The 23,364-nt window shown below is 36.2% G+C and overlaps 1 protein-coding gene across 1 annotated transcript in view; it reads right to left on the bottom strand.

Annotated features, from left to right (window-relative positions):
* Nucleotides 1–7,040: 7,040 nt before the first annotated feature.
* The window catches only part of calcrla (calcitonin receptor-like a), a 32,855-nt gene continuing 16,531 nt past the window's right edge, over nt 7,041–23,364 (bottom strand). Inside the window, exons 2-13 of the mRNA XM_051906864.1 lie at nt 20,489–20,575; nt 19,290–19,443; nt 18,093–18,206; nt 17,191–17,303; nt 16,996–17,087; nt 16,788–16,914; nt 16,345–16,498; nt 16,191–16,251; nt 14,893–14,959; nt 14,374–14,592; nt 13,208–13,249; nt 7,041–10,124 (exon numbers count right to left, since the gene is read on the bottom strand). Of these exons, the coding sequence (XP_051762824.1) occupies nt 9,909–10,124; nt 13,208–13,249; nt 14,374–14,592; nt 14,893–14,959; nt 16,191–16,251; nt 16,345–16,498; nt 16,788–16,914; nt 16,996–17,087; nt 17,191–17,303; nt 18,093–18,206; nt 19,290–19,443; nt 20,489–20,554 (1,425 nt within the window). The 5' untranslated portion in view covers nt 20,555–20,575 and the 3' untranslated portion in view covers nt 7,041–9,908. The remainder of the gene's footprint in view (nt 10,125–13,207; nt 13,250–14,373; nt 14,593–14,892; nt 14,960–16,190; nt 16,252–16,344; nt 16,499–16,787; nt 16,915–16,995; nt 17,088–17,190; nt 17,304–18,092; nt 18,207–19,289; nt 19,444–20,488; nt 20,576–23,364) is intronic.

Genomic DNA, 23,364 nt, shown 5'->3' with positions numbered 1-23,364 from the left:
GTACCAACTACTTCAGAGGGACTAAATGCTACTAGGTGTAACAAACTGTAATTTGCACTACTGTCTGTTCAAAATAAATGAAAAGAAACCTATCCATTGTGGATTTGTTCCTTTGTCTGTTAACACTTGACTTGACATTGTCAATACAGGATCTTGACCATAAAAGTAATGCACCTCTTGATGGAAATAAATGTTATTTCCATTACAATGCAAGAGGTGAGCACTCTGTAAAGTCTCCTCCAGCACATCCCAAAGATTTTCAATGAATTTAAGGTCTGGACTGTCAATTCATGTGTGAAAATGATTCTTCATGCTCCCTCCCAACCATTCTTTCACAGTTTGAGCCTGATGAATCTTGGCTTTGTCATCCTGGAATATGGCCATGATGTGTCTTTCTACATGGTTGGTTAAGAAATGAAAAGCTACACACTATGTAAATCCAAACAGCGACTTTTTTATGAAGAAAATCTATCGATTATATATGAAGAACATCTATAAATTTGTAGGGTTCCACAATAATAGGTAAATTATTACAAGTATTTTTTCTCAAAATTATAATCATTATTGTTTATAGCAGTTATGTTATTTGAGATCCTGTTTATATTGCCTGTATTGTATTGCCTCAGGATGTCCCAAACATTAAAATGAAGTGAAAAGAACATTCCAAAAGTCCAAAGACTTTTTGTTTGGGGCCTCAGGAGGATGTAAGATTAGCCGTGCTTGAAAACAGTGTTTTTTTAAGTTGAACAAGTGATATAACTCTACATTATCACATCAAATGTACCACAGTCCCTTATTCCCTTGGAAGGAGCTCTTATTCAAATGTCTTGTTTACTTTACAGATAACTGGAAATTGTACAAGTAAATAGTCGACTCCCTTAAAATCCTGGTAGCATTCCTGAGGGGGGACCAGTGCTATCTGGATGGTCTTTAGTGATTGTTTTCACTGAGTAAAGACTCTCCCATCTGCCCATTTCCTGTGCTATCAAAGACAGGGCTTGATTAGATAGAACAAACACACGTTTGGCGCCTTTGTTTCCGGAATGAATTTGTGCTAGCCAGGTCAATGTGTCACAGGTCACAGGCTGCGATGGGGTTCAGGACCCCATTGTATGTACTATGAAGTCAAACATTTTGTCCGAGTTCAGGAGTGATCCTGAATTATTTATACATTTTTGAAAGATTTGTCATGAATGTTTTCTTCCAAAATGGAATACCACCTACCAATACAAGTACTTTTTTTTAAATTTCATTCCAGCCTCTCTTGGATGTAATTCTCAGTCATTCATGTTTCTCATGAAGTCATACATTTAGGTCAGTCATATGTCAGCAGGTTAATGCTGGTAAACTGCAATTTCCTACCCAAGGATGTTCTCTTAGATGTCCCTTCAGGGTCTTGTTGGAGTCTCTTTTATTGTTATGTCTAGTAGAGTGACAGTTATGTCGTCAATCATAATATTGCCCAATGAACTGATTTGATTATTTTGGATATTTACATGCCAATGTTTATCCTATTAAAATTAAAGAAAGCTGATGCTAGTCACATGTGCATTTCATTTAACCGTGCACGTTGTTTGGCCAGTCATGATCATTTTAAGTAAATGTGCTGTCGTTTCAACAATATAATCATTTTTGGTGATGTAAGAACTATGTGCAATTAGTGAAATAAACAAATGGAAGAACAGGCTTTTCTATGTGTGTTTTCCATTTGCTGTGCTTCAGTCATGTCTTTCCCTATAGGCACATGAATGTGTGAGGATGAAAGTGAGTGTTACTCACCCATCTGTGAATTGTAATAAAGCATGTTTTTATCAGATTTTGAAGCTAAATGCAGGTGACAATGGCCTTGGGCAGCCTCTACCCTGTGTTATATTCCATTAGTGTGGCCTGCCTGCTATTTAGGTCATTTAGGGCTAACTGTGTTTTTAAAACATGGATGTTAATGTTGTTGCATCTCCATTGTGTGAGATTGTGAGAGATTCAAGTCATTCATATCAAGACAACTGAATAGATTAATTAAGGTGAAAGCAAGATTTACCCATTTAGAAATGAGTAATGTTAATTGGAATATATTCTCAGGGGGAGCAAAGATATTCAACTTCAAAGTATAGGTAGAAAGCATTAATGTGCCTACAAACACTAAAAAGACTATTTTAGATGTTACTTGTGTGGATGTGGCTTTACTGTAATGTATGTAGTTTATGTTTAGTATAGGAAAAATTAATTTCTGTTTATTTGATTTTGGCATAACAGTGCTAAAAGGTATCCAAGATAACTTTTACATGAAGTCAGCTTTACAACACTACAGCCCCGCCCCTTTTCAGCGCTGCGCTCGTTGTCTTCCGTCTTCTTCCGGTTTGTATTTCCACAGCGATTTTACAGATTTATGAATGAACTGCTCGTTTTAAAATCTTCCCGGTCTACTGACATTTGTTAAGACATCTGCTTTAAACATTACAATGCTCATAGAAACTTTCGTTAACAATACAACAAGTAAATCAACTTAATCAGCTACTCTACAAGAGCGATGTCATAGAAATACACGGAGCTACCGCACAAACGGAAGTTCAAAGACAATATTCTGAAGATGGCTGCGATACAGCAACTGCCGGAAGTGAGGTAAAATTTCACGATAAAATAACAATATGCTACTTATCAGATTGGATTGCCTCATCATTCCTGCCGTACTACACCTACCCCAACCCTAAACCTACCCTTACAATATTGCAAATACAGTAATTAAATTACCCAATATTAATTTTGCGCATGCCCAGTGTCCATAGCTGTATCCTTTCTAGTCTTTACCCATGTTTCTCTGGAGAATAAGGTCTATAGACAGTATAGAGATCAGTGGAAGATACTGTATAGGCTACACTTTTATTTTATAGGTCAAGCCTTGTGCTAAACGTTCATTTACAATAGAGAAATCATCTAGCAGTATTAATAATGAAATTCATATTTCAGCAGCATTTTATATTTTATCCAGTGTTATTCTTATAGGCAGTGAAAATGTTTAAAAATTAGTAAAAATGTTTCATTCATGCAATATATTCTATAAAGGTTTAGTTGGTAAATCTCACAAAAACATGCCCAAAGGTCTATTGAATTAATGTCTATTTTATCAATGATAAACAAATAAAAATGATGTATTTAAAACATATTTTCTAGGGCTATAAAACTTTTTGTGTTATTTTCATGGCTTTTAAACACATTTCCCACAAAATTATAACCATAATAATACCATAATTACAAATACTGCAATACAATGACTGCAAAAAATTCTACCATTATTTATACTTTTTTTATCATTAGAATGAGTTGTTTTTTTTTTTTTTAAACATTACAGTAATAAGAATTTGTATGAGGGTGTTCAGAATTGTAATAAAAATAATGTCAAAATGTAATATTCCTAAAATGCATTGTCTTTAAGCAAAATATATTTTCCTTGTTCTTTCTTATAAATTTGGGGTGGAATATGACTGGGTCTTTTGTAAGACTGGCCCTGTTGTATTTAGTTTGGACAATACATATTGTGGTTTTTAGCTATTAAAAGATATTGCGTTTAATAAAACAGCTTCTATAGTTCTTCCCCATGTACTAAATCAACATCATTTGCAGTCATTGTGATATGCAAAGTCTTCCAAAAGAGCTGCTGCTGGAAGTAGTCTTTAATTTATTCCTTTCCATCTGACATTTTCTGTATGTCCTTGTCTTTGGCATTGATTTCAGGATGACAATTTTGGAGTGAATTATTACTTTAAGATGACTAATGTGGCATTTTTAATACTCTGAGTTTGTTTTTAACCTAAAACTATGAACTTTTTTGGTTCATTTTGGGGTTATTTCTTAATCTCTTGGTGAAAAATCATTGTAGTCTCTTCAAATGCATTCCTCACCTGGCAGAACTGCCTCATCGTTCCTGCCGTATCTCCCTGAATACAGATGAGTACTATTTATTTAAGGCAATGACGTAGGTTACTGTTAAAATCCTTGGATAAAGCAGAACATATGGTGAACACGCATTCATGTGGGCAGAGGAATAAATGCTTATCTCCTGTTTGTCAAGTGTATGTTAGCCCACCTGTTTCACCAGCTCTCAGTTTCATTGGACTTTCCCTCTGATTAGACACTGTTCTACTTGTTGAGAGAGATTGTTTTTTTAGCTTGAACACTGAACATGATCTTTTCAGTTGGAACAGAATAAATAAAACACATTCTCCTCTGTGTTCAAGCTAAAGGAAAATGGGCACCAAAGTATAACATTTCAGACTTGAATAGTATTGATGATGACTCCATTTCTCCAAGGCAGTCTTGTATTTTTTGTATGGCTCTCACAGTTTGTTTTCCATTCAAGTGTTGTAATGACTACATCACAGTGCTCTTTGGGATTGCCCCATTTACTTCATTCTGTCCAAGATGGTGGACAGCATATGTTCTCAATTTAATGCTGCACTGTGGCATGTCAAAGGAAACATCTGGCGGGCAATACTTCCTTGGTAAACTTTTTTTTTTAGTCTTCACTCCCAGCATGATGCCCTTTAGTTCTCAAAAGTATCTGATGACATGCAGAACAGACATTACTCCTGTAAATTTACTCGTGCTGGTAGGAATTCAACTATATTATCTTCTTATTTTTACTGTTTGAGTAACTGTTTACCTCACCCTATTACATAAAATAATGCCTACTACTTCATTATTTCCATTCGGTGCTTAATTACATATTACCCCTCTAAATTAATATTTTTTTCATCAGTGGCTACTAAATGAGCAGTTCTCAGTCTGTTTATACTATTTTCAGACAACTAGATTTTTTTTATATACTGTTAAAGGCACAATATATAAGATTTTTGGAATATAATATCCAAAAACCGCTAGAACAATGTTATATGTTTTGTTGATGTGTGTACTTACATTATCCCAAATGTTTCCAAGAATGTTTAAAGGGTTAGTTCACCCAAAAATGAAAATTCAGTCATTAATTACTCACCCTCATGTCGTTCCACACCCGTAAGACCTTCGTTCATCTTCAGAACACAAATTAAGATATTTTTGATAAAATCCGATGGCTCAGCGAGGCCTGTGTTGCCAGCAAGATCATTTCTTTTTTCAATGCCCAGAAAGCTACTAAAAACATATTTAAAACAGTTCATGTTACTACAGTGGTTCAACCTTAATGTTATGAAGCGACGAGAATACTTTTTGTGCGCCAAAAAAACAAAATAGCGACTTTATTCAACAATATCTAGTGATGGGTGATTTCAAAACACTGCCCCCCCCCCCCCCCCCCAAATGGCTAAACACTAAGCTTTTAAATGTCTAAACCAAAAATTATTGGTCAAGAAATTAGCAAAATTTAAAGGGGTGGTTGATTATGATTTCACTTTTAGTTAGTGTGTAATGTTGCTGTTAGAGCATAAACAACATCTGCAAAGTTACGACGCTCAAAGTTTAAAGCAAAGGGAGATATTTTCTTTTAAAGAATTCTCTGTTTAAGAACTACAACAAACGGCTGGTAGGGACTACAAAGAGCTTCTTCCTGGGTTGGTGACATCACTATCCCTAAAATTTACACTTTAAGATAGTTAACTCCACATCAGCTACATAAATTCATCAACTAACCATTTAGAAACGTCCTGTTGCATTCTACATGTTGTCACTTCTTCTTGAGTCTCTCCATTATTGTCCGACTCCAGTTTGAACATAAAAAGCTGAACAGTTTCTGACATTTTCAGTGAGTCTACTTGAGGTAATTGGAGCTGCTAACACTATGTGCTAACATGAGCTCTTGAAACTCCGCCCTCTTCTTGAGAGCAGCAGCTAATTTGCATTTAAAGGGGCACACACAAATGGAGCGTTTTTGCTCACCCTCAAAAAGTGACAAACTTAACATGCTATAAAAAATGATCTGAGGGGTATTTTGAGGTAAAACTTCACACACACACACTTTGGGGACATCAGAGACTTATTCTACATCTTGTAAAAGTGCCATTATATGACCCCCTTAAGCAAATACTTAAAAAGCCCATTGCTGTCTCAGGAAACATCAAAGACAGAATGAAGTTTTTGGCAGAATATGGCAAATTGTGTGTGCCTGTGGAGTGATGAATCACAATGAAACACGAGTTGTCTTTGAAAATCTGCTGAGAAATATAATAAATGCATCTCTACCACAGTGAAGCATGGAGGAAGAGTGTCATTGTGTGGGGAGCCTTTTAGCTGCTGATATTGGTGAATATTGCGGAATGTCTTGCTTCCCACAATTGAAAAGGAATGATCAGATGTTATTTTTCAACTAGACAATGCTCCTGCCCAAACTGCAAAGACAACCAAGAAGTGATTTGAGAACAAGTTAATCAGGACCATGTTTTGGCCTTCTTCAGAACCCTTTAGTGAATATTTGTTCTCACTAAGAAAATCAAATGAACTAGGAGACATTTTTCAACTACTCATGAACTGTTTGAAGCCATTAACATTGAGTAGAACTACACTGACTCTTCTTCCTGTAAAAAGCTGTCTGCTAGTGTACCCACATGGCCTAAACTTTTAAAGAAAACAATGAAGGCTATTCTGTGCTAAGTTACTTTATCTACAGTACTTGAACTATTTCCTGAACAGTGATTTGTGATTAAAATGGTTAAGACTGTTAAAAGACCACTAAATATAAATTTAGCCATTTTTAGCCAGGAGTCTAGTTGTTGTTAAAATTCCTCTAACTATAACAGAGCAGTGTTCATCCAGATGCATTGGCTTTAGCTTTAGGAGAGAAAAGTCCTTCTTGTTTCTAAAGAATTGCGAGTCTGTTTTCCTAAGCCACCTTATTAAAATCCACTCGACTGAAGGCAGTTGAAGGACACGTTTGATGACGAACATGACTTGTGAGCGGACATCATTAGAGATTGCCCTTGGAATTTGAGTAAATTAATTTCAGTCCAGTTCAGTGTGAATAGTGGAACCATTGATGTGCTTTTGTATTTTGACCAACATCTATTCCCCACCCCAGTGCTTTTAATGAAACACACATTAGCATTCAAACAAGACACTTGAAATAATAATCTATAATTACAGAATAATACAATACACATGATTGCAACACTGCCCACATTTTATGAAATAAATGTTACACGAATACACCTCAAGAGAACAAAAGACAAATTACATTCATACAGAAAAGAACATTTGTAGTGGTTGAGTTTAGGTGCAGCATAGACACAATACAGCTATTCTGATACCAACATAGAAAGCAAAATTAATTTTCACAAAAAGTACAACTTTAAATACCAGGTCGAAAAACGACAAGCAAATGTATATTTGCAACATACTATGAAACATATGAAACCGTCCTGCAGTGAGTATTTTGTTTTCACTGAAACACAAATTATCACAAACAACATAACAAAACATCATGAGCAACAGTAATTGGCACACATTCATGAAAAAGAAATGTTGTGTTGAGTCGATTCAGTGGATATTTGGCATTTTTTTACATGCTGTGATTTGCAGTATTAATACTGATTTGCTCTGAACCCAGATTGAGAAATGTTTCTTGTTTAGAGAGGAAGAAATGTAATGCAAAGCAATATTATGCACACCCCTATAAAATATTCAGATGTGATTACAGCTAACAATATAATATTTACATATTTAGTACAAGCACATTCACGCACGTTTGTAGCATTACCTGTGTCAACGATTCTGTTTGCATGGTCTAATATGGACAAAAGCAGGAATTAAAAATGAGTAGTTCACCCAAAAATAATGTGGCCAGATCGGGGAGTCTTTTTTTCCACTGATTTATGAACCTTCAATTGGCTCATTCATAACAGGCTCAGTGAATAATGACTTCAGATTTCAGTCTGTTTGTCACGTAAAGTGAACAGATTGAAATGTAAATATTGTACGAGTTCAGAAAGCTTATATATATATAGTGCATGAGTCAGATGTGATCATCATTAGAAAGAGTGGAGTAAAATTCATCAGAAGTTTTCCTTCTTTCCAACAGAAATAGCTAACTGCATATAGGTTTGGAATGACATGAAGGTGAGCAAATAATGACAGTTTTCAGTTTTGGGTGAACTATTCCTTTAAGCATTATGAAAACTTGCTGATTATCAGAGAAGAACAGAGTGAGCTTAGGTAAAGCTGTGACATCAAAGGAAATAAACACTGGGCACATTATTCAAATCATGGAATGTAATTGAATTTAGTGAAAGGTAGAATTTAAAGCATCTTTAGAAGCCACAGGGTCAAATATCAAGAACCTTTTTTTATTTAGTTGCTTCTGAATCCCTGCACTTTGACACAAGAGAGCGATATCTTAAACACTCCAAGCGTATTATAGGAAATATGAGTAGCATATTCTAGGTAGCGGATTATTGTACCTTATTTCATAAAAGTCACATGACTGAACACTACAAGCATGTTAAGAAATATGAAGTCAAAAAACACTGAAAATGTGGCATGGGTAGTATAAATTTAATTGTGAAAAAATAAACATATAAATTAGATTATACTGAGAAATACTGTATATCTTAAAGTGATAAGCATGTTTTTGTACTGTAAGACTTCACACGGAGTTCTTACATAAATTATGGTCCAATCTCCAGTGTCATTTTCAGGTGTCCCTAAAGCAGGTGTTTTGGAATTACTTCACAGAGAACTCACAATATTTGTGATTTGTGTTGTCAAATAACGGATATACTTAAATAGCAATTAGAGACCAAAATTGTGCATACTAATAATACTAAATTTTATTGATTTCTTCCTGAAGTTTAAATTTACTTCGTCCAAAGAAACAACAGCTGGCTATAATACTGTTTCAGATTTACGTTAAAATAGTTGCCAAATCATTATTAGGCCGTGTGTCCACCAAAGTGTTTTTTCCAGCGGCTATCATACTTTTCCAATTGTTTTCAATGGGAGCGCCACGTTTTTTAAACACCAGGAGTGTAACGAGGCGCTGAGCGTCTTTTTCACGCTCAAGCGCAGAGCGCTCGGCATTTTTACCGGTCGCCTCGAGTTGAAGAATGTTCAACTTTGAGTAAAACGCTGCGCTCATCCCTTTTTACTTTTTAGCCAGCCGTCCAATCAGAGTGGAGGAGGGGTGGGACAAATACAACACCGACCAACTGTCACAACATTATTGCTGTACAATGACATCAACAAGCAGAGATCGGAACAAAATGAATGAGAAATTAATATTGCTGGTCTCCGAACATACAAAGCAGATACTCTACATTGTGTCAACATTTTTAGTCTGAAACAAATTATCAGCGAATTCAGTTACAAGTAATAGTTACGGTATTCCGTATCATTGCAACAAAACGTCTTAATTGGAAAGAAAAAAAACTGCAATGCCGAAGTGCTCTCAAACGCTCACAGATAGGCGTTTTCAGCAGAGCGTCTAGCGTTTTCAGCTGGCTAAAACGCTTTGGTGGACACACGGCCTTATAAAAGAAAAAGGGGCACTGGCTTTTGCGCACTCTTCAATTTTTGTTTCAACATATATATATATATATATATATATATATATATATATATATAGTTGTTGTTGTTGTTTAAAAATATACTCAGTGTGGTCATCATTTGGATTAGAGGGACAATCCTATAAGACAAAGAAGTGCATTACATATAAGAGCTGAATATTTACACTTAATTCCACTGCAGACAGCAGTCGAGCAAACTAAAATACTGTGAAGAACAAAGACATGGCAAATAATGCTTGTATTTGTCCATTGAACATTGAATGAAGGTAGCAAAATGTTTTTCAGTGTAAATTCTAAGAGAAATACCTTTTCTCCATCCTTCAGAGAGTATGAGCGGTGAATTATGGGTAGAAAGGTCCAAGTCAGCCATGTGACAGCTGTTGCTGTAATCAACAGTTTATATATATACTGCCACGTTCAGTGGCATCAGGCAAAGGGATTCTCCGGTTTTAAGATGTTGTCAATGTCATTGCAGTTTTTGCCATTCAAGTGTTCTGTGTGGCCATCGATGCTGTAACAGCCCTGGACCTCTGTAATGGAGGACGCTGTGTACGAGGCAGACCTCATAGCGTCGGACTGCGCGATGGTGCTTCCAAACTGGATGCGGTACTGATTCCAGTGCCGCCTTAAAACTGCTTGGACCTGGGGAAGGTATGGACAGATGATCTCAGTGAACATACATCACTTATCATGCAGCATTAATAATACATTATCTACTTTTTGAGCATTTAACAATTCACTTTTAACTAGTTTTATAAAATAAGATTTATGATTTAGACATAAAGAGCCAGATTTACTAAACAGGGCAAATTAGAGCGCAATTCCAAAAAAGCGCCTATGGGAGTTATCTACTGAATTAAAGAACACAGACGCAGCCGGATCATTTCCATAATGACCAACGCAATCTACCAAGAGCAGCGCAAATTAGCGTCTGGTTTAAGACATGCTTTTTGGGCAGTAAATAATGGCACAAATACCAGTATATTGACTAGCGCAAACCTTAGTAAATCACCTTTAATGATTCATTTAAATACTCTCCTCCCATAAATTTTGCATCTGAACTCATAGAAATGCATATGCAATAAGGTCAGTCATAAAAATAACTGAGTCCATGCACTTTCAGTGCTAATTTTTCACTGCTAGTCTTTGGTAATCCTAACAGTAGTTTTTTAATGCCAAAAGAGGGTTGTGCTGCCGTAAGCTGTAAGTAAATCTGGCCCAAAATCTCTAAACTCATGTCACCATTTTAGGGTGTGGGTGTCATGACCAAAAACATAAAATTCATTTCATTGTAACTTTATATATTGCAATTTAATTTTTTATAATGGAAATTTAGCAAATAATAATATAATATTTGTCATATAAAAATTTATTATTTAGAAATTTAGCAAATAATAATAAAATATAATATTTATAGTCACAGATACACTGATATTTGCTGAAACAGCACGATTGTGAGCATGATGTTGCTTAAATAACCATGTGGTAATGCATATTTTTGGATATCCTAATTAAAATAATTACTATACAAATGAAAGTAAGTCATCTAAATTGATTTATAAGTTTAGCTAATTATAAGTCTGGCATCAGTACTAAAATCAGCACAGTGCCATGCAACAAAACTCAAAACAGTAAAACATATATTATAAAATTGATATTTCACAGTGGTATATACACTCCTAAAAATTAAGGTTCTTTGTTGGCACTGATGGTTTTATGAAGAACCTTTAAAGGCCCACTAAAGTGCTTTGGAAAGCGCAGCTTCATTCACATAATTTCCAATGAAACAGGAAGACAGGGTGGGATATATCTAGAAGCTCCTCCCCTTTTTTCAAAATAGCCAATAACATTTTGCCTAGATCACAGCTCGGCCAGAGCCGTTGAGCTCGTAAAACCCAATTTTCCTCATAATCTCTTACCGTTACTCCTCCATATTGCTTTAAAAATATAGCATTGTTTGTAGAATTCAAATGTGTCTGAACGTTTTGTGGTCTGTGCCGACTCACACGTATGAACCGCTCTGTGCTCTTGTGTCTCTGGACCAGAGCAGACTGTGCTCACGCTGCGGCAGTTCACGTGACACTAACGTGAATCCGGACTTCATTCGCGTCAATGGAAAGCATATTTACACTGTCAGAATCGTTCTCTATCCTTTATATAGTGCCCTTTGTGCTATTCAACATATAGAAACTAGTAAATATGTGAACAAGTGACCGATTTCAGCCACTGCTGCAGCGTCTGTTTATAGTGTAGAAGGGGGCGGGACTTCAGATTCTAGAGAGCATTTGATTGGACAGAAGATTTGATAAGAAGCTGAAGTCCATGCTGATGTCATGAAAATCATGATCCATTTTAGTGGAAGTGAGAGACTAAGTTTTGAATGCTTATATCTCCCAAATGCTATTTCATGCTATTTCATGTATTCTGACTTATTTACACTGTTAAAGAGTTGGATTCTCATGCTAAACATGGCCAAAGTTTCAAAACACGAGATGGACGTATGACGGAGTATTTCTGTGCCAAAAATACTTTTGCAAATCCAAGTCTTTTTTTCGAGTATGGGGCTGTATGACGTCATAAATGTCAGAATTTCCGTGTACTGGCACTTTTCCCGGAAGAGCGTCCCAATGTGCGTTCGGCTTTACGGAAGCCGTTGGCAGCGCTGCACAGGTCACAGGACTTCACAACTTCACTTAATGATCCCGGTCATAAATCGGAACCGCAGGTGGTGAGTAAAACTGCTTCAAATGTCTGTTTTGTTGGCAATAGGCACCTAAGTGCATATAATGTAAACAACACGAACGTAGTGAATTCATAAATTCATTATTCATCATTCACTATACGCTATATTCATTATAGTGATTCAAAGGTTATCCAGGGATAATGCGATGGTGTATTGTGTGTGTTTAAATACATTTGTTTAGCTGACCATTAATAGCTTGCAGACGATCGCTACGCAAAAGCTGCGCGATCAGATGCTTTCTTAACTGCTGTTTTCTCACCACTGTCCTTTTTGTTGTGTGTTTATTATGTTTTTAAGAGGAAAGCACGCAGCATGTATTTACATATTCATCTAAACATCGCTTCCAGCAGCAGGGGCGGCATCAAGATGTACATTAAAAAAAGTATATATCTAAGTGAGTATATCGTGGCACTGAATCACGGTCAGTGTCTTGTATGTTAGGAGTGTGAGCACAAGCAATAAGTTGCTTGCTGTAGTTCACTTAACGACCACCGGTGTCGCTTTTAAGGGTTCTTTGGAGAACCAAAAATGGTTCTTCTATGCCATTGATGCCCTTTGGAACCTTTATTTTTAAGAGTGTATTTGATATAGATATTCGTCATACATTTTGAAAGCTATAAATCAAACTCTCTACCGACTGACACATATATCATCATAGCATCAGCCATCCATTTAAGAATACAGGTTGTATTAACTGCCAGACTGGTAATGTTATCCATAATAGCTTCTGCATGCCGCATTACCACAGTGCCTCTAAAACAGCTCAACGAAAAAACAAAATGATTTGGACAGGTTCCCTCTGAGTCAGGCTTCTCGTACTGGTACATGTGGATTCCTGCCAATGTTTTTAGGATTTAGCATTAAACAGCCAATACAGAATCTCCATATCTGAGCTTTGCTTTCAAGGAAAAGGATGTTGCACAATCTGTAATTCCTTGCAGATAAACAGGAAAGTTTTTATTTTAGTGGGGTAAACTCTTACCTCTCCGTTGAAAAAGCAGAAGATTGTGGCCACCAACAGTCCCTTAAACATAAAATCAGAAATGCACGTCAGCAGTAAATCAGCATAAACTGCAATCTTGCATTGCTAAACTATAATCTCCCATATCGCAACCTCTTCACTAATCATTTCTCGGCTGGTGTTGAGTACTGTTCTCCCTTGTGTTTTGACACATTTTGGCAGAGAGTGCTCTTGATGTGCACGAAAGAGGCATCTGGGATGACAAGCCTGTTTTGTTGCATTATTCATTGTGCCGATTCAGCTAGGTCTAGCAGTACCAGCTGTCCAAGGCTTCTCACTTTGCTGTTTTCTTCACAGCAGACTACAAATTATTATTTTCTTGCTGCTGTTCACCTACCAATTTCAAAATAAATGTTCATAAGTCAGACTCTTAAGAGGCAAGTGGCCTGATGTCATTATTCTAACTTTTATTTTAAATGAATAGTTCACCTCCAAAAAGGTTGTCGTTATTTACTTTTGCTTGTGTTATTTCTTCAGTAGATTTTAATGGAAATCAAGATTATCTGTGAATAATGATTTGTCTTAGACTTTTGCTTGCACTTTCACAGGACTTTCAGTGTTGTTTAATGGAAAAGACCAGTGTGGAAAACCTTTGTTTACCACAGAAATAAATAACAGCATATGGTTTAGGAAAAATATGAGGATTAGTGATTAAAAGCAGAATATCTAAAGAGACAAGTTTTCCCCTCTGGCTAGTATCTAGAGAGCTTCTGTTGTGATTTGCTTTACAAGCTTTTTAAGTAACTAATGGAAAAGTAAACTTAATTACAGGCTGCTGAGCTTCTGCCAGTCAAAGGGACAAAGAGAATGAGAAATCCAGCCTTGTAATAATAATAATGTACCCATGGTCAAAACTGAACACTCCACAAGTGCAAAATGCAAGTAAAATTTAGCATAGGCAAATAATTAAAGTTAGGAACTGCAAAATAATATTTGTTTAAAATAAAATGATAGTCTGACTCTCACTGATATAAGGCCACGTACACACTGTAAAGTAATAAAGTTAAATTGTAATAATATTTCACAGTATTTTTGATCAAATAAATGCAGCTTTGGTGAGCATAAGAGACTTCTTTCAAAAATAGCACAAAATCTTACTGACCCCAAACTATTTGACAATGTTTTACCTGATAATGCATTAAGATATGCATGATGTAGTCGTAGATTTCAGCGGAAACACGCCCTGCAGGTTTATATGGGAGGAGAACATACTGGATGCCCAGGAGTGGAACCAGAATGAGGGTGGCGCGGACAGCTTTCATATACAGACTAGACTCTGCATGGTGCGTTACTTTCAGTTTGGTGATGAGGACTCGTACGATGTTCAGCAGAAAAAACAAGTTCACCTGGAAGGACATGCAAGATGAGTGGCAAACGCAAAGCAAAGACAAAGGATCTCAGCTGGCTGGCAGATGTCAGAAGAGAGTTCATGTAGGTAACTTCAAACCACTTTAGCATGCTGGTTTTCTTTTTGATGTACTGATACATATAAACATTGTGCTAGGCTACTCGAAAATGAATTCAGATTGGTGAATACAAACTTCTGGATGCAATTTGCACAAACAATACACAAAGATTATAATTGATGCTGCACAAAAAGAATGTGTTTTGGAAACGAAAAGGACAAAAACTTCCAGATGTCTTACCAACAGCGCTGCACAGATAGGTCCATGAATAATGTATAGCAGAGAAGTATTTGAGCTGATCCAACAACTGTGGATTAGGAAGGCAAGGATTAGCCAAACATTTGATATGGATCCCTTAAACAGGAGTATTATTTTGTACCATAATTACTTTAATTCATGCGGATTTAGGTAAGCATCTTAATAAAAAGGATTAGCTTTTTTGTGTGGTTTATAAAAGTACAAATAAATAAAATACCAAAAACTGTAGTCACACTATCCTACATTATATCCTACATTAGCAATAATAATTTTAAATTTAATCAAGTTTATGCACTATACTTTCCCAGATGATTGATTACATTAAGAAACAAGTTTTCTGAAATACAATGTCAAATGAGGCATTATCTAATTAAATATGCACTAATTTGCATAAATGTCCTGAACAGAAATCTGAACATTGGATAAAGCCAGGTTCAAATTTTTTATTTTTTTTATTTGATCTTTTTTTTATCACTGTCAACAGCCTGAAAAAAAAAAAAAATCATCTTGTTTTTATGAATAAAAACATTATTGTGTAAAATCAGGCAAATTATATATAGAAGCTTGTTTCCGCCACTGAATAAAAAATAAAAATTGACATTTTTTTTGTTAATATCTCAAGTTAATATCTCACAATTGCGAGAAATAGTCAGAATTGCGAGTTTGTATCTTGCAATTCTGACTTTATTTCTCACAATTGCGAGTTTATATCCCGCAATTGTGAGTTTATAACGCGTAATTGTGAGTTTGTAACTCACAATTCTGACTTTATTTCTTGCAATTGTGAGTTTATATCTCGCAATTCTGACATTATAACTCGCAATTCTGACTTTATTTCTTGCAATTGTGAGATTATATCTCGCAATTCTGACATTATAACTCGCAATTCTGACTTTATTTCTTGCAATTGTGAGTTTATATCTCGCAATTCTGCGATTATAACTCGCAATTCTGACTTTATTTCTCATAATTGTAAGTTTATATCTCGCAATTCAGGCAATATAACTCGCAATTGTGAGTTTATATATCAGATGTAAGCTCGTTTAGATGTAAGCTCGCAGTTGTAAGTAAAAAAGTCAGAATTGTGAGATAAAAAGTCGCAATTACCTTTTTTATTTAGTGGTGGAAACAAGCTAATAAAATAAATACTTAAAGGTGTATTTTGATTTTTTTCCCCACTAGAATGAAACAATGCGTTATGAAAAAACAAAATCGCACAACTGACCAGTGCGTGAAAAAAACTATGTTTTACTTGAAAGCTACAAAGCAAATATACTCACTTATCATTGTAGTAATAACTTCTGGCTACAGCATGTATTGTGGCGGGTATAAGTGGGAAACCTGTAGTTTAAAAAAAAATGGATTAAAAGAAGTTAGGTTTCATTAATTCAATCAATGCTATAAATAAATGCTTTGATTTATTCGAAAACTCACCCCATCCAAGAAGGTAGTACCACATTAAATGCTGTTTTTCAGCAAACACTGCCACAACAATGAGTGTGTGCAAGTAAATCCCTTCACAAAGCATCCAGAAGTAGTTGCATCCAAAGATGTATAGATGGATAAATTGTGATACTTTGCAGCTGATCTGAATAAAAGCAACACAAACATTTAAGGACGATTAGCACAGCAGACTGATGACATACTGTAATGCCTTTAAATAATCAAAGGATAATACTGCCTTCATTTATTCACCCTTTTGTTCCATAACCTGCAAGCCTGCATTCTATGGCAAGAGATGCAAAATTTTTCAAAAATGTCTCCTTTTGAGTTTCACAGGAAAAAAAATAAAGCATACAGGCTTGGGATGACATGAGGGTGAGTAAAAAATGACATATTTTATATTTGGTTGACTAAGTTACTTAATACACACTTACTGGGTTTTTCTGAACCAATTCCTGGTTGTTTGCCACTGCTGTTAACCAAATGATAGTGATAACGGAGTTTAATACAAATGAAAAGAAAAGGTTTTTGTGCAGGGTAATTCTCTGGCAGCTCAAACTCCTATAAGCACAAAAAAGATGAAATAATTGTGATAAGCATTATTAACATGAATACAATAGCGAGAGAGACATTTGCACTTACTTGAAATGAAAGAATATGCCTAGTGAGATGAACAAAGACGTTAAAGAGAGCCCATGACCTATTAACGCCAAGTAGAACAAGTTCATTGCGGTCTGCAATCACACAAACAATAGAGTCATGAAGTGTTTATAGCACAAGCCCATTCAAATGTGTGTTTATATTCATCTCAAGTGTTTGTAGTGTTTACACTCATACCCTTCGTCCTTCAGTAGTGTGCAAATTACATCTGGTAAAATTTGTCCATGTGCGGTTACTCTCAGGATGCAAGAACCACTGCCCACTTTCTGTACATATTTTGGTGACCATTTCTGCAGAAGTAGAAGTAGATCAAAATATGTTACTGAGAGAAGCATTAGTATTAGATACAGACACAGTGGAAAGCATTATTCATTTGTAAAGTGAAGTTTTTCACCATGAACCAACTTCATATCTTGATAATACTGGCTAATCTTAATAACATTTTTAGGTATGGCATGTCATAATCCTCTTGTCTTCTATATACAGTATGTGGTGTGCTTTATTTATTTAATATTTTATTACATTTTAGGGTGTATATTTTATCACATGTTAGGGTGTGTTGTGTATTATATATATATATATATATATATATATACACACACATACACACATATATGCTTTATTCTTTTCTTCATGTATTTTTCTCTATTATTATAAGTGGTTAAAATGTTGTTGTTGTTTTTTTTTTTTTAAATAAAACAACACTCAGCTTCTGCCAAAAAATGGCTAAAGTACTATTTTACTGCTATTGTCCTGAGCACTTTTTAAGATGAGTGTTAGAAATTATTTAAGTAATTAATAACTTCAATGCAAAATCTTTTGAAACTGGAAAATGTCTTTAATATTGAAAACATGCTCATTCATTCACCTTATCTTTCTTCATGGCAGAAAATATGTCTTATAAAAGTTTTAATAGCCATTTAGTCTATGATTTTAGCATGATTTGACAGTGAGGGGTAATGGAGCGGAAGAACTGAGATAAATCTAAGATGACGTAATTGTATTAGGCAGGTGAGTAAACCTGAAAGACTGAACCTTATACAGGTTAAAGGAACCTTATACTGATCTCTAACATTCACCTGTAGGGTCAAAGTCCTGGAAATAGTCAGGACAGTGTTGCTCGGAGGTGACACCGACCTCTGTATCATCCCAACACAACCATCCATCCCAGGTCCTGTTGCACATCGGGTCAGCTGAATATAGAAAAAGACCAAAACATTTATTAGTTCCTATGGAGACTGGGAAACCGTAAGTTCCTGTTATTTTCATTATCACTATTCTTAGTTCTATCTGCCTGTTCCAAAATCTAGTCCCCCATGCTCTATTTGTGTGCCGCAGCCTTTGGAGAGTGTTCCAAATCCATCATTGTTGTGTCTTGTTTAGGATGCCAAGTATGCAGCCCACTAGGTTTTGGAGCAGAGCTAATATTTCACAGCTGTCTTGCCACCCAACGGGGCCAACTGCACTCTGCCTAACAATGAATATGAGTCACCTGAGGCTTTGTGTGTTCTTGCTGTACTAATTAGACAAGATGACAAAAATTAATGTCATGGTTTGCAATATATATGAGGGGCTTACTGAAAATCTTATTGAATTATTACTATTATTATATATTGCACATTTAGCATGACACATTTGTGCTATAGTATTTGCAGTAAAATGCAAATACAAAAAAGTTATGGTTATATGGCTAGTAGAGTAGTCAAAAGTATCGACTTTGGTACCAATCGGTACTGAAATTTTAAAAATGTGATGCTTTGAGCGCTGTTGAGCAGATTTGTAAACACCTCTGATTGGCCATTGTGTTGATGCGTTCATCGGATATGTCTGTGATTGGCTTCAATGATCAACGGATGGGAGTGTTTGAAAGCACATGGAAGTGTTTGAATTTGAAAGCGGGAGCATTTGAAATCAGACGTCTATCAGCGGACTGGTCTGCGATAGACGCCTGCTTTCAAACGCTCCCATGTGTATCTGTGTAAGTGCTCGATGAAGAGCATCATTGATGACTATTTACAGCGCTTTTGAAGCGTTGATCATTGAAGCCAATCACAGACATATTCGATGAGCCGTGAACACAACGGCCAATCAGAGGTGTTTACGAATCCGCTCAACAGTGCTCAAAGCGTCACATTTTTTAAATATAAAAATACGAAATATAATTGCAGAATTAATTTTTGTAAAGTGTTTTAACATTGAAAAAAATTACACACATCATCTTTGTCAGGATGCAGGATAATACATCTTGTCAAAACTCTAATATGTAAAGTATCTACCTCTTTTGTCTTGACTGTTGTCCTTCATGATCTTCTGATAGCACTCAAACTGTGCAGTCACAATCTTGTTTCTGGTAACACCGATGTCATGGTACACATTTTGAGGATGTTGTTGTTGGCTTTCGTTCACCTCAGGACTGGCTTGAACAATGAACTACATACAGCAGGCACATTAGGAAATGTCTAAGAACAGGCTAATTTCACCAGCTTCTTTTATTAGATGTAGAAGACAGGTACATGTAAAATACTGCCTTTTTTTTAGTTGTTACTTCAACTATAGGCACTACAGCGTTTCATGCTTTGTGGAAACCATTTTTTTTTTTTTTACCATGTATAGATTGTATTGTTTTCCCCTGCCCTAGTCTGTAAAACAACTGTAGTTGAAATATGCTAAATACCTAATCTAATCTGTCCTAATCTCTTATTGTATTTAGCTCCTTCAGTTACACATAATGTGCCATTAAGAAACATTTACCCATCAAAGACATTACCCTATAGAGTAATAGAGAGCTGCAGGGTATGTTTGTAGGCCAAAACCCAGAAACGAGTTACTGTTTTATCACTCCTGTTCCATCATCCTGAAGTCAATGGGATTTTTAAATGGATTTTTGGTTAAATGCCTGAAATAAGGTTTGTGGTTAACACAAGTTCAAGATATTTTCATGTTTCATTCTACGACATAAAACACATCAGTAATACCCCCAGACGATCTTTTAAAAGCTTTTGCTTGCTAACAAGTGTCTAAATGGGACTACAGAGGTTGTCGGGGCATTAAGCCTCAACAAGCTGAACAGGTAAACTCATGTATTCGCTAGTCCGCTTTTACATCCTCATTGTGTTTATAATCACACTCTTGCAAACTATTCTAACTCAGACTTGTTTAAGCAAAGACTGAAAGAGTTGTCAGAAGCTTAATGGAGGTGACGTGGAAATCATGTGACGGTGGGGTAGTTTGTTTATAGCCTACGTTTAGCTTTTTACTTCTAAAAAACTTGAAAGAATAATAAACTTTTTGTTTTCTGCAATGATATAAAAGCCACTGGAAAATCCTATTGGGCTTTTGTTGAGGGAACCAGGTTGATGCTTACAGTACTTCCGGGTTAGCCTACAAATTACATAATCACTGCAGCACTTTATATTTTGAAGCTACAGAAATCTTACAGATGTTTATAAAAATGATGTGGAAAATAATCTTTCACCTCAGTGACAGATCCCATCAGAAACAGACAAATCGTCCAGTCGCTAGCTGTCATCTTCTTTGGCATTTCCAATGACCCACTATCGATCTGCAAGGAAGGTAACGTCAATAAAACACTGTGCACAATTCTAAGGGCTCTTATGCTGTTATTGACACAAACAGAAGTACTTGTCTTCTTTTCTAGCCTGTTGTAATAAACCCACACCCGCCACGCATAAACATACAGACATATGCACAGAATATGCATTTTAAATTTTTGTCTATTGCCTCTGATGGTCATTTCAGTTCTTGCAGCATTGTTGAAGAATATGTGGAAGTTAGGCTGGTACAATATAACTATAACAATTATATGTTTTACAATGTTGCTTAATTATATCGACACCAAAACCATTGTGAATATAGCTTAAATATATTTGTGTGGTTTCTTTAAAACTCAGTGGTGAAGAACGGTTTAGAAGAACAGACTCTCACAATACACTTATCTATTGCGAAAAAAGAGTAGCTAATGTGGAGAAAAGATCCCTGATATTACTAAATAATGTCCCTTGACTGCTCACATGGAAGGTATGGCATGTCTTCAGGTCCGTTTGGACTTGTGCTTCTCATATTGTGTCACACTCTTGCAGTGGTGTGGGGAAAGCAAAAGGGGGTATTGCAAAATAGAAACAGATGGTGAAAACCAGTCGTAATGTTACTCACAATGCAGCATATCATGAAACTGCACTGGCAGATCCCAAGGGCCACTGCTTGTAGCTGCGTCATTGGCTGTAGCTGAAATAATGGTGTTTACTTTTCCATTCGAGGGAATAAACATGCAGGTTAGAGCCTTTGTGAGCCATTCTGCAGGCTGGTTGCACTGATATCTGTCCTCTACTGATATCCGCACTATTTTATCTTCTGCAATACTTGAACAAACAGCTATTTTTCCCTTGCCGATGCAGCCTTTTGAGTACAACCAAATGGGAGGAAAATGAAAGTGTCTTATGTTCATTTTACCTGCTTGAGTTTGAAACAAATAAATCAACTAAGTACTCAGGGGACGAGACGAGGTGTAGCAAGTTCAGTCGAGCTTCTTTTTAAGTTGTTGTCAACATAAATGTAGTTAATTTTTTTTGAATGCAGTAACATCCTGTATGTAACTGTACAATCTCTAATCTTCATAAAGTTTTCAGAGCTTTACAACCCTTGGTCACCCGTAGGTTTCTGAAGAGCATTTCTGAAGCCCAAAGTGGGCGGAGCCAGCCATTGCCATCTTGGCAGCACCTCACCGTGCGTCACTCCCAGATAACCAAAAATGGGCAAAGAGGGGGGACGTGGGTGGAGCTGAGGTGCCTGGTTGCTGAAACCACGCCCGCCTAGCTCGACGTGATTAAGTTAGCTCAGGCTAAGGAGAAATATTAATAAATATCCTGATGCATCCAAGCTTTATAATAGCAGTGAACAGGGTTCACAAGTATGAGCTGAAGAAAGCGCGTCCATCCACATCCATCCATCATAAACGTACTCCACACGGCTCCGGGGGGTTAATAAAGGCCTTCTGAAACGAAGCGATGCATTTATGAAGTAAAATATCTAGCATCCGCTAGACCGCCTTCCGTATTCAGCGTATGAAGAAAGTGTAAAACTCTTGAGGTTCAAAAAGCTTACGCTATGTCCTACACCTTCCCTATTCAGCTTACGGAAAAAGTGTAACTGACGCGACACCAGTTTACACTTTCTTTGTAACTTGAATATGGAAGGCGGTCTGGCGGAAGCTAGATATTTTACTTCATAATTTTTTTTTTTTTTTCTACACAAACGCATCGCTTCACTTCAGAAGGACTTTATAAACCCCCCAGAGCCGTGTGGAGTACGTTTATAATGGATGGATGTGGATGGACGCACTTTCTTCAGCTCATACTCGTTTGGTAACGCTTACTGCCATTATAAAGCTCGGATGTGTCAGGATATTTATTAATATTTCTCCAATTGTGTTCATCAGAAAGAAGAAAGTCATATACCTGGCTTGAGGGTGAGTAAAGCTTGGGGTAATTTTTATTTGAAAGTGAACTAATCCTTTAATTAAGCAGAACTTTAAGGCTTAATATAATTTAAATGGATAACTTATAAAAAATAAAAAAAAATCACCCCCCTCAAAGTTGTCATAAAAAGGCAAAATTAGCTATATAGACCAAAACCACTTTTTGTACCAGGCTGTAGCTAAACATATTTTTTTCTGCTGTAAAGTTGGGCATTTTAAAATGGGGGGTCTATGGGATCGACTCCCTTCTCTAGCAGCCAGTCGATGAATTGCAGTTTAAGTCACTTCCGTGTTGGATTCAAGAGAGAGACCGGAAGGTTGCCACTTGACTTTCATATATTGGACACTTCACTTATGCTCTGATCTAAATACATTTGTGTTGTGGTCATTGCACAAGTTAAATAGTTCCCCCTTCTGAAATTTATCATGCGCCATATCAAGTGGAGAGCAATTCAGAATGAGCATGAAATAATCAAGGGCTAAGTCCACACACACTCCTCTGAGTAATGACCGATCATCTCCATCCTTACACTTCCAAACGGAAATCCAATAACGCTTCCTTAAATGACACTTTTTGGAGTCATTAGTCATAAGCGAAATTGATACCATTTCCTGCAAACATGCAGTCTGATAAATGACTAAGCGTTACAAACTATGCCGCGTGTGTGTTACCTTATTACTGCTGCAATCGATAGACAAAAAGGTCACTTTGTTGGTCAGGCAATCTCCCTTAATACCTCATTGGGTAATATATAAGACTTTGACGTGTTATTTAATTCAGCAGAGCAAACCATGTATCACACATTTATAGATCATGTGTGAAGTCTTATTTATATGAAAAACCAACAGGGGCACAG

The sequence above is a fragment of the Ctenopharyngodon idella genome, chromosome 9, assembly GCF_019924925.1.
Source record: "Ctenopharyngodon idella isolate HZGC_01 chromosome 9, HZGC01, whole genome shotgun sequence".
Taxonomy (NCBI): domain Eukaryota; kingdom Metazoa; phylum Chordata; class Actinopteri; order Cypriniformes; family Xenocyprididae; genus Ctenopharyngodon; species Ctenopharyngodon idella.
The sequence above is the reverse complement of the archived record's forward strand: the minus strand, read 5'-3'. Positions and strand labels throughout refer to the sequence as shown.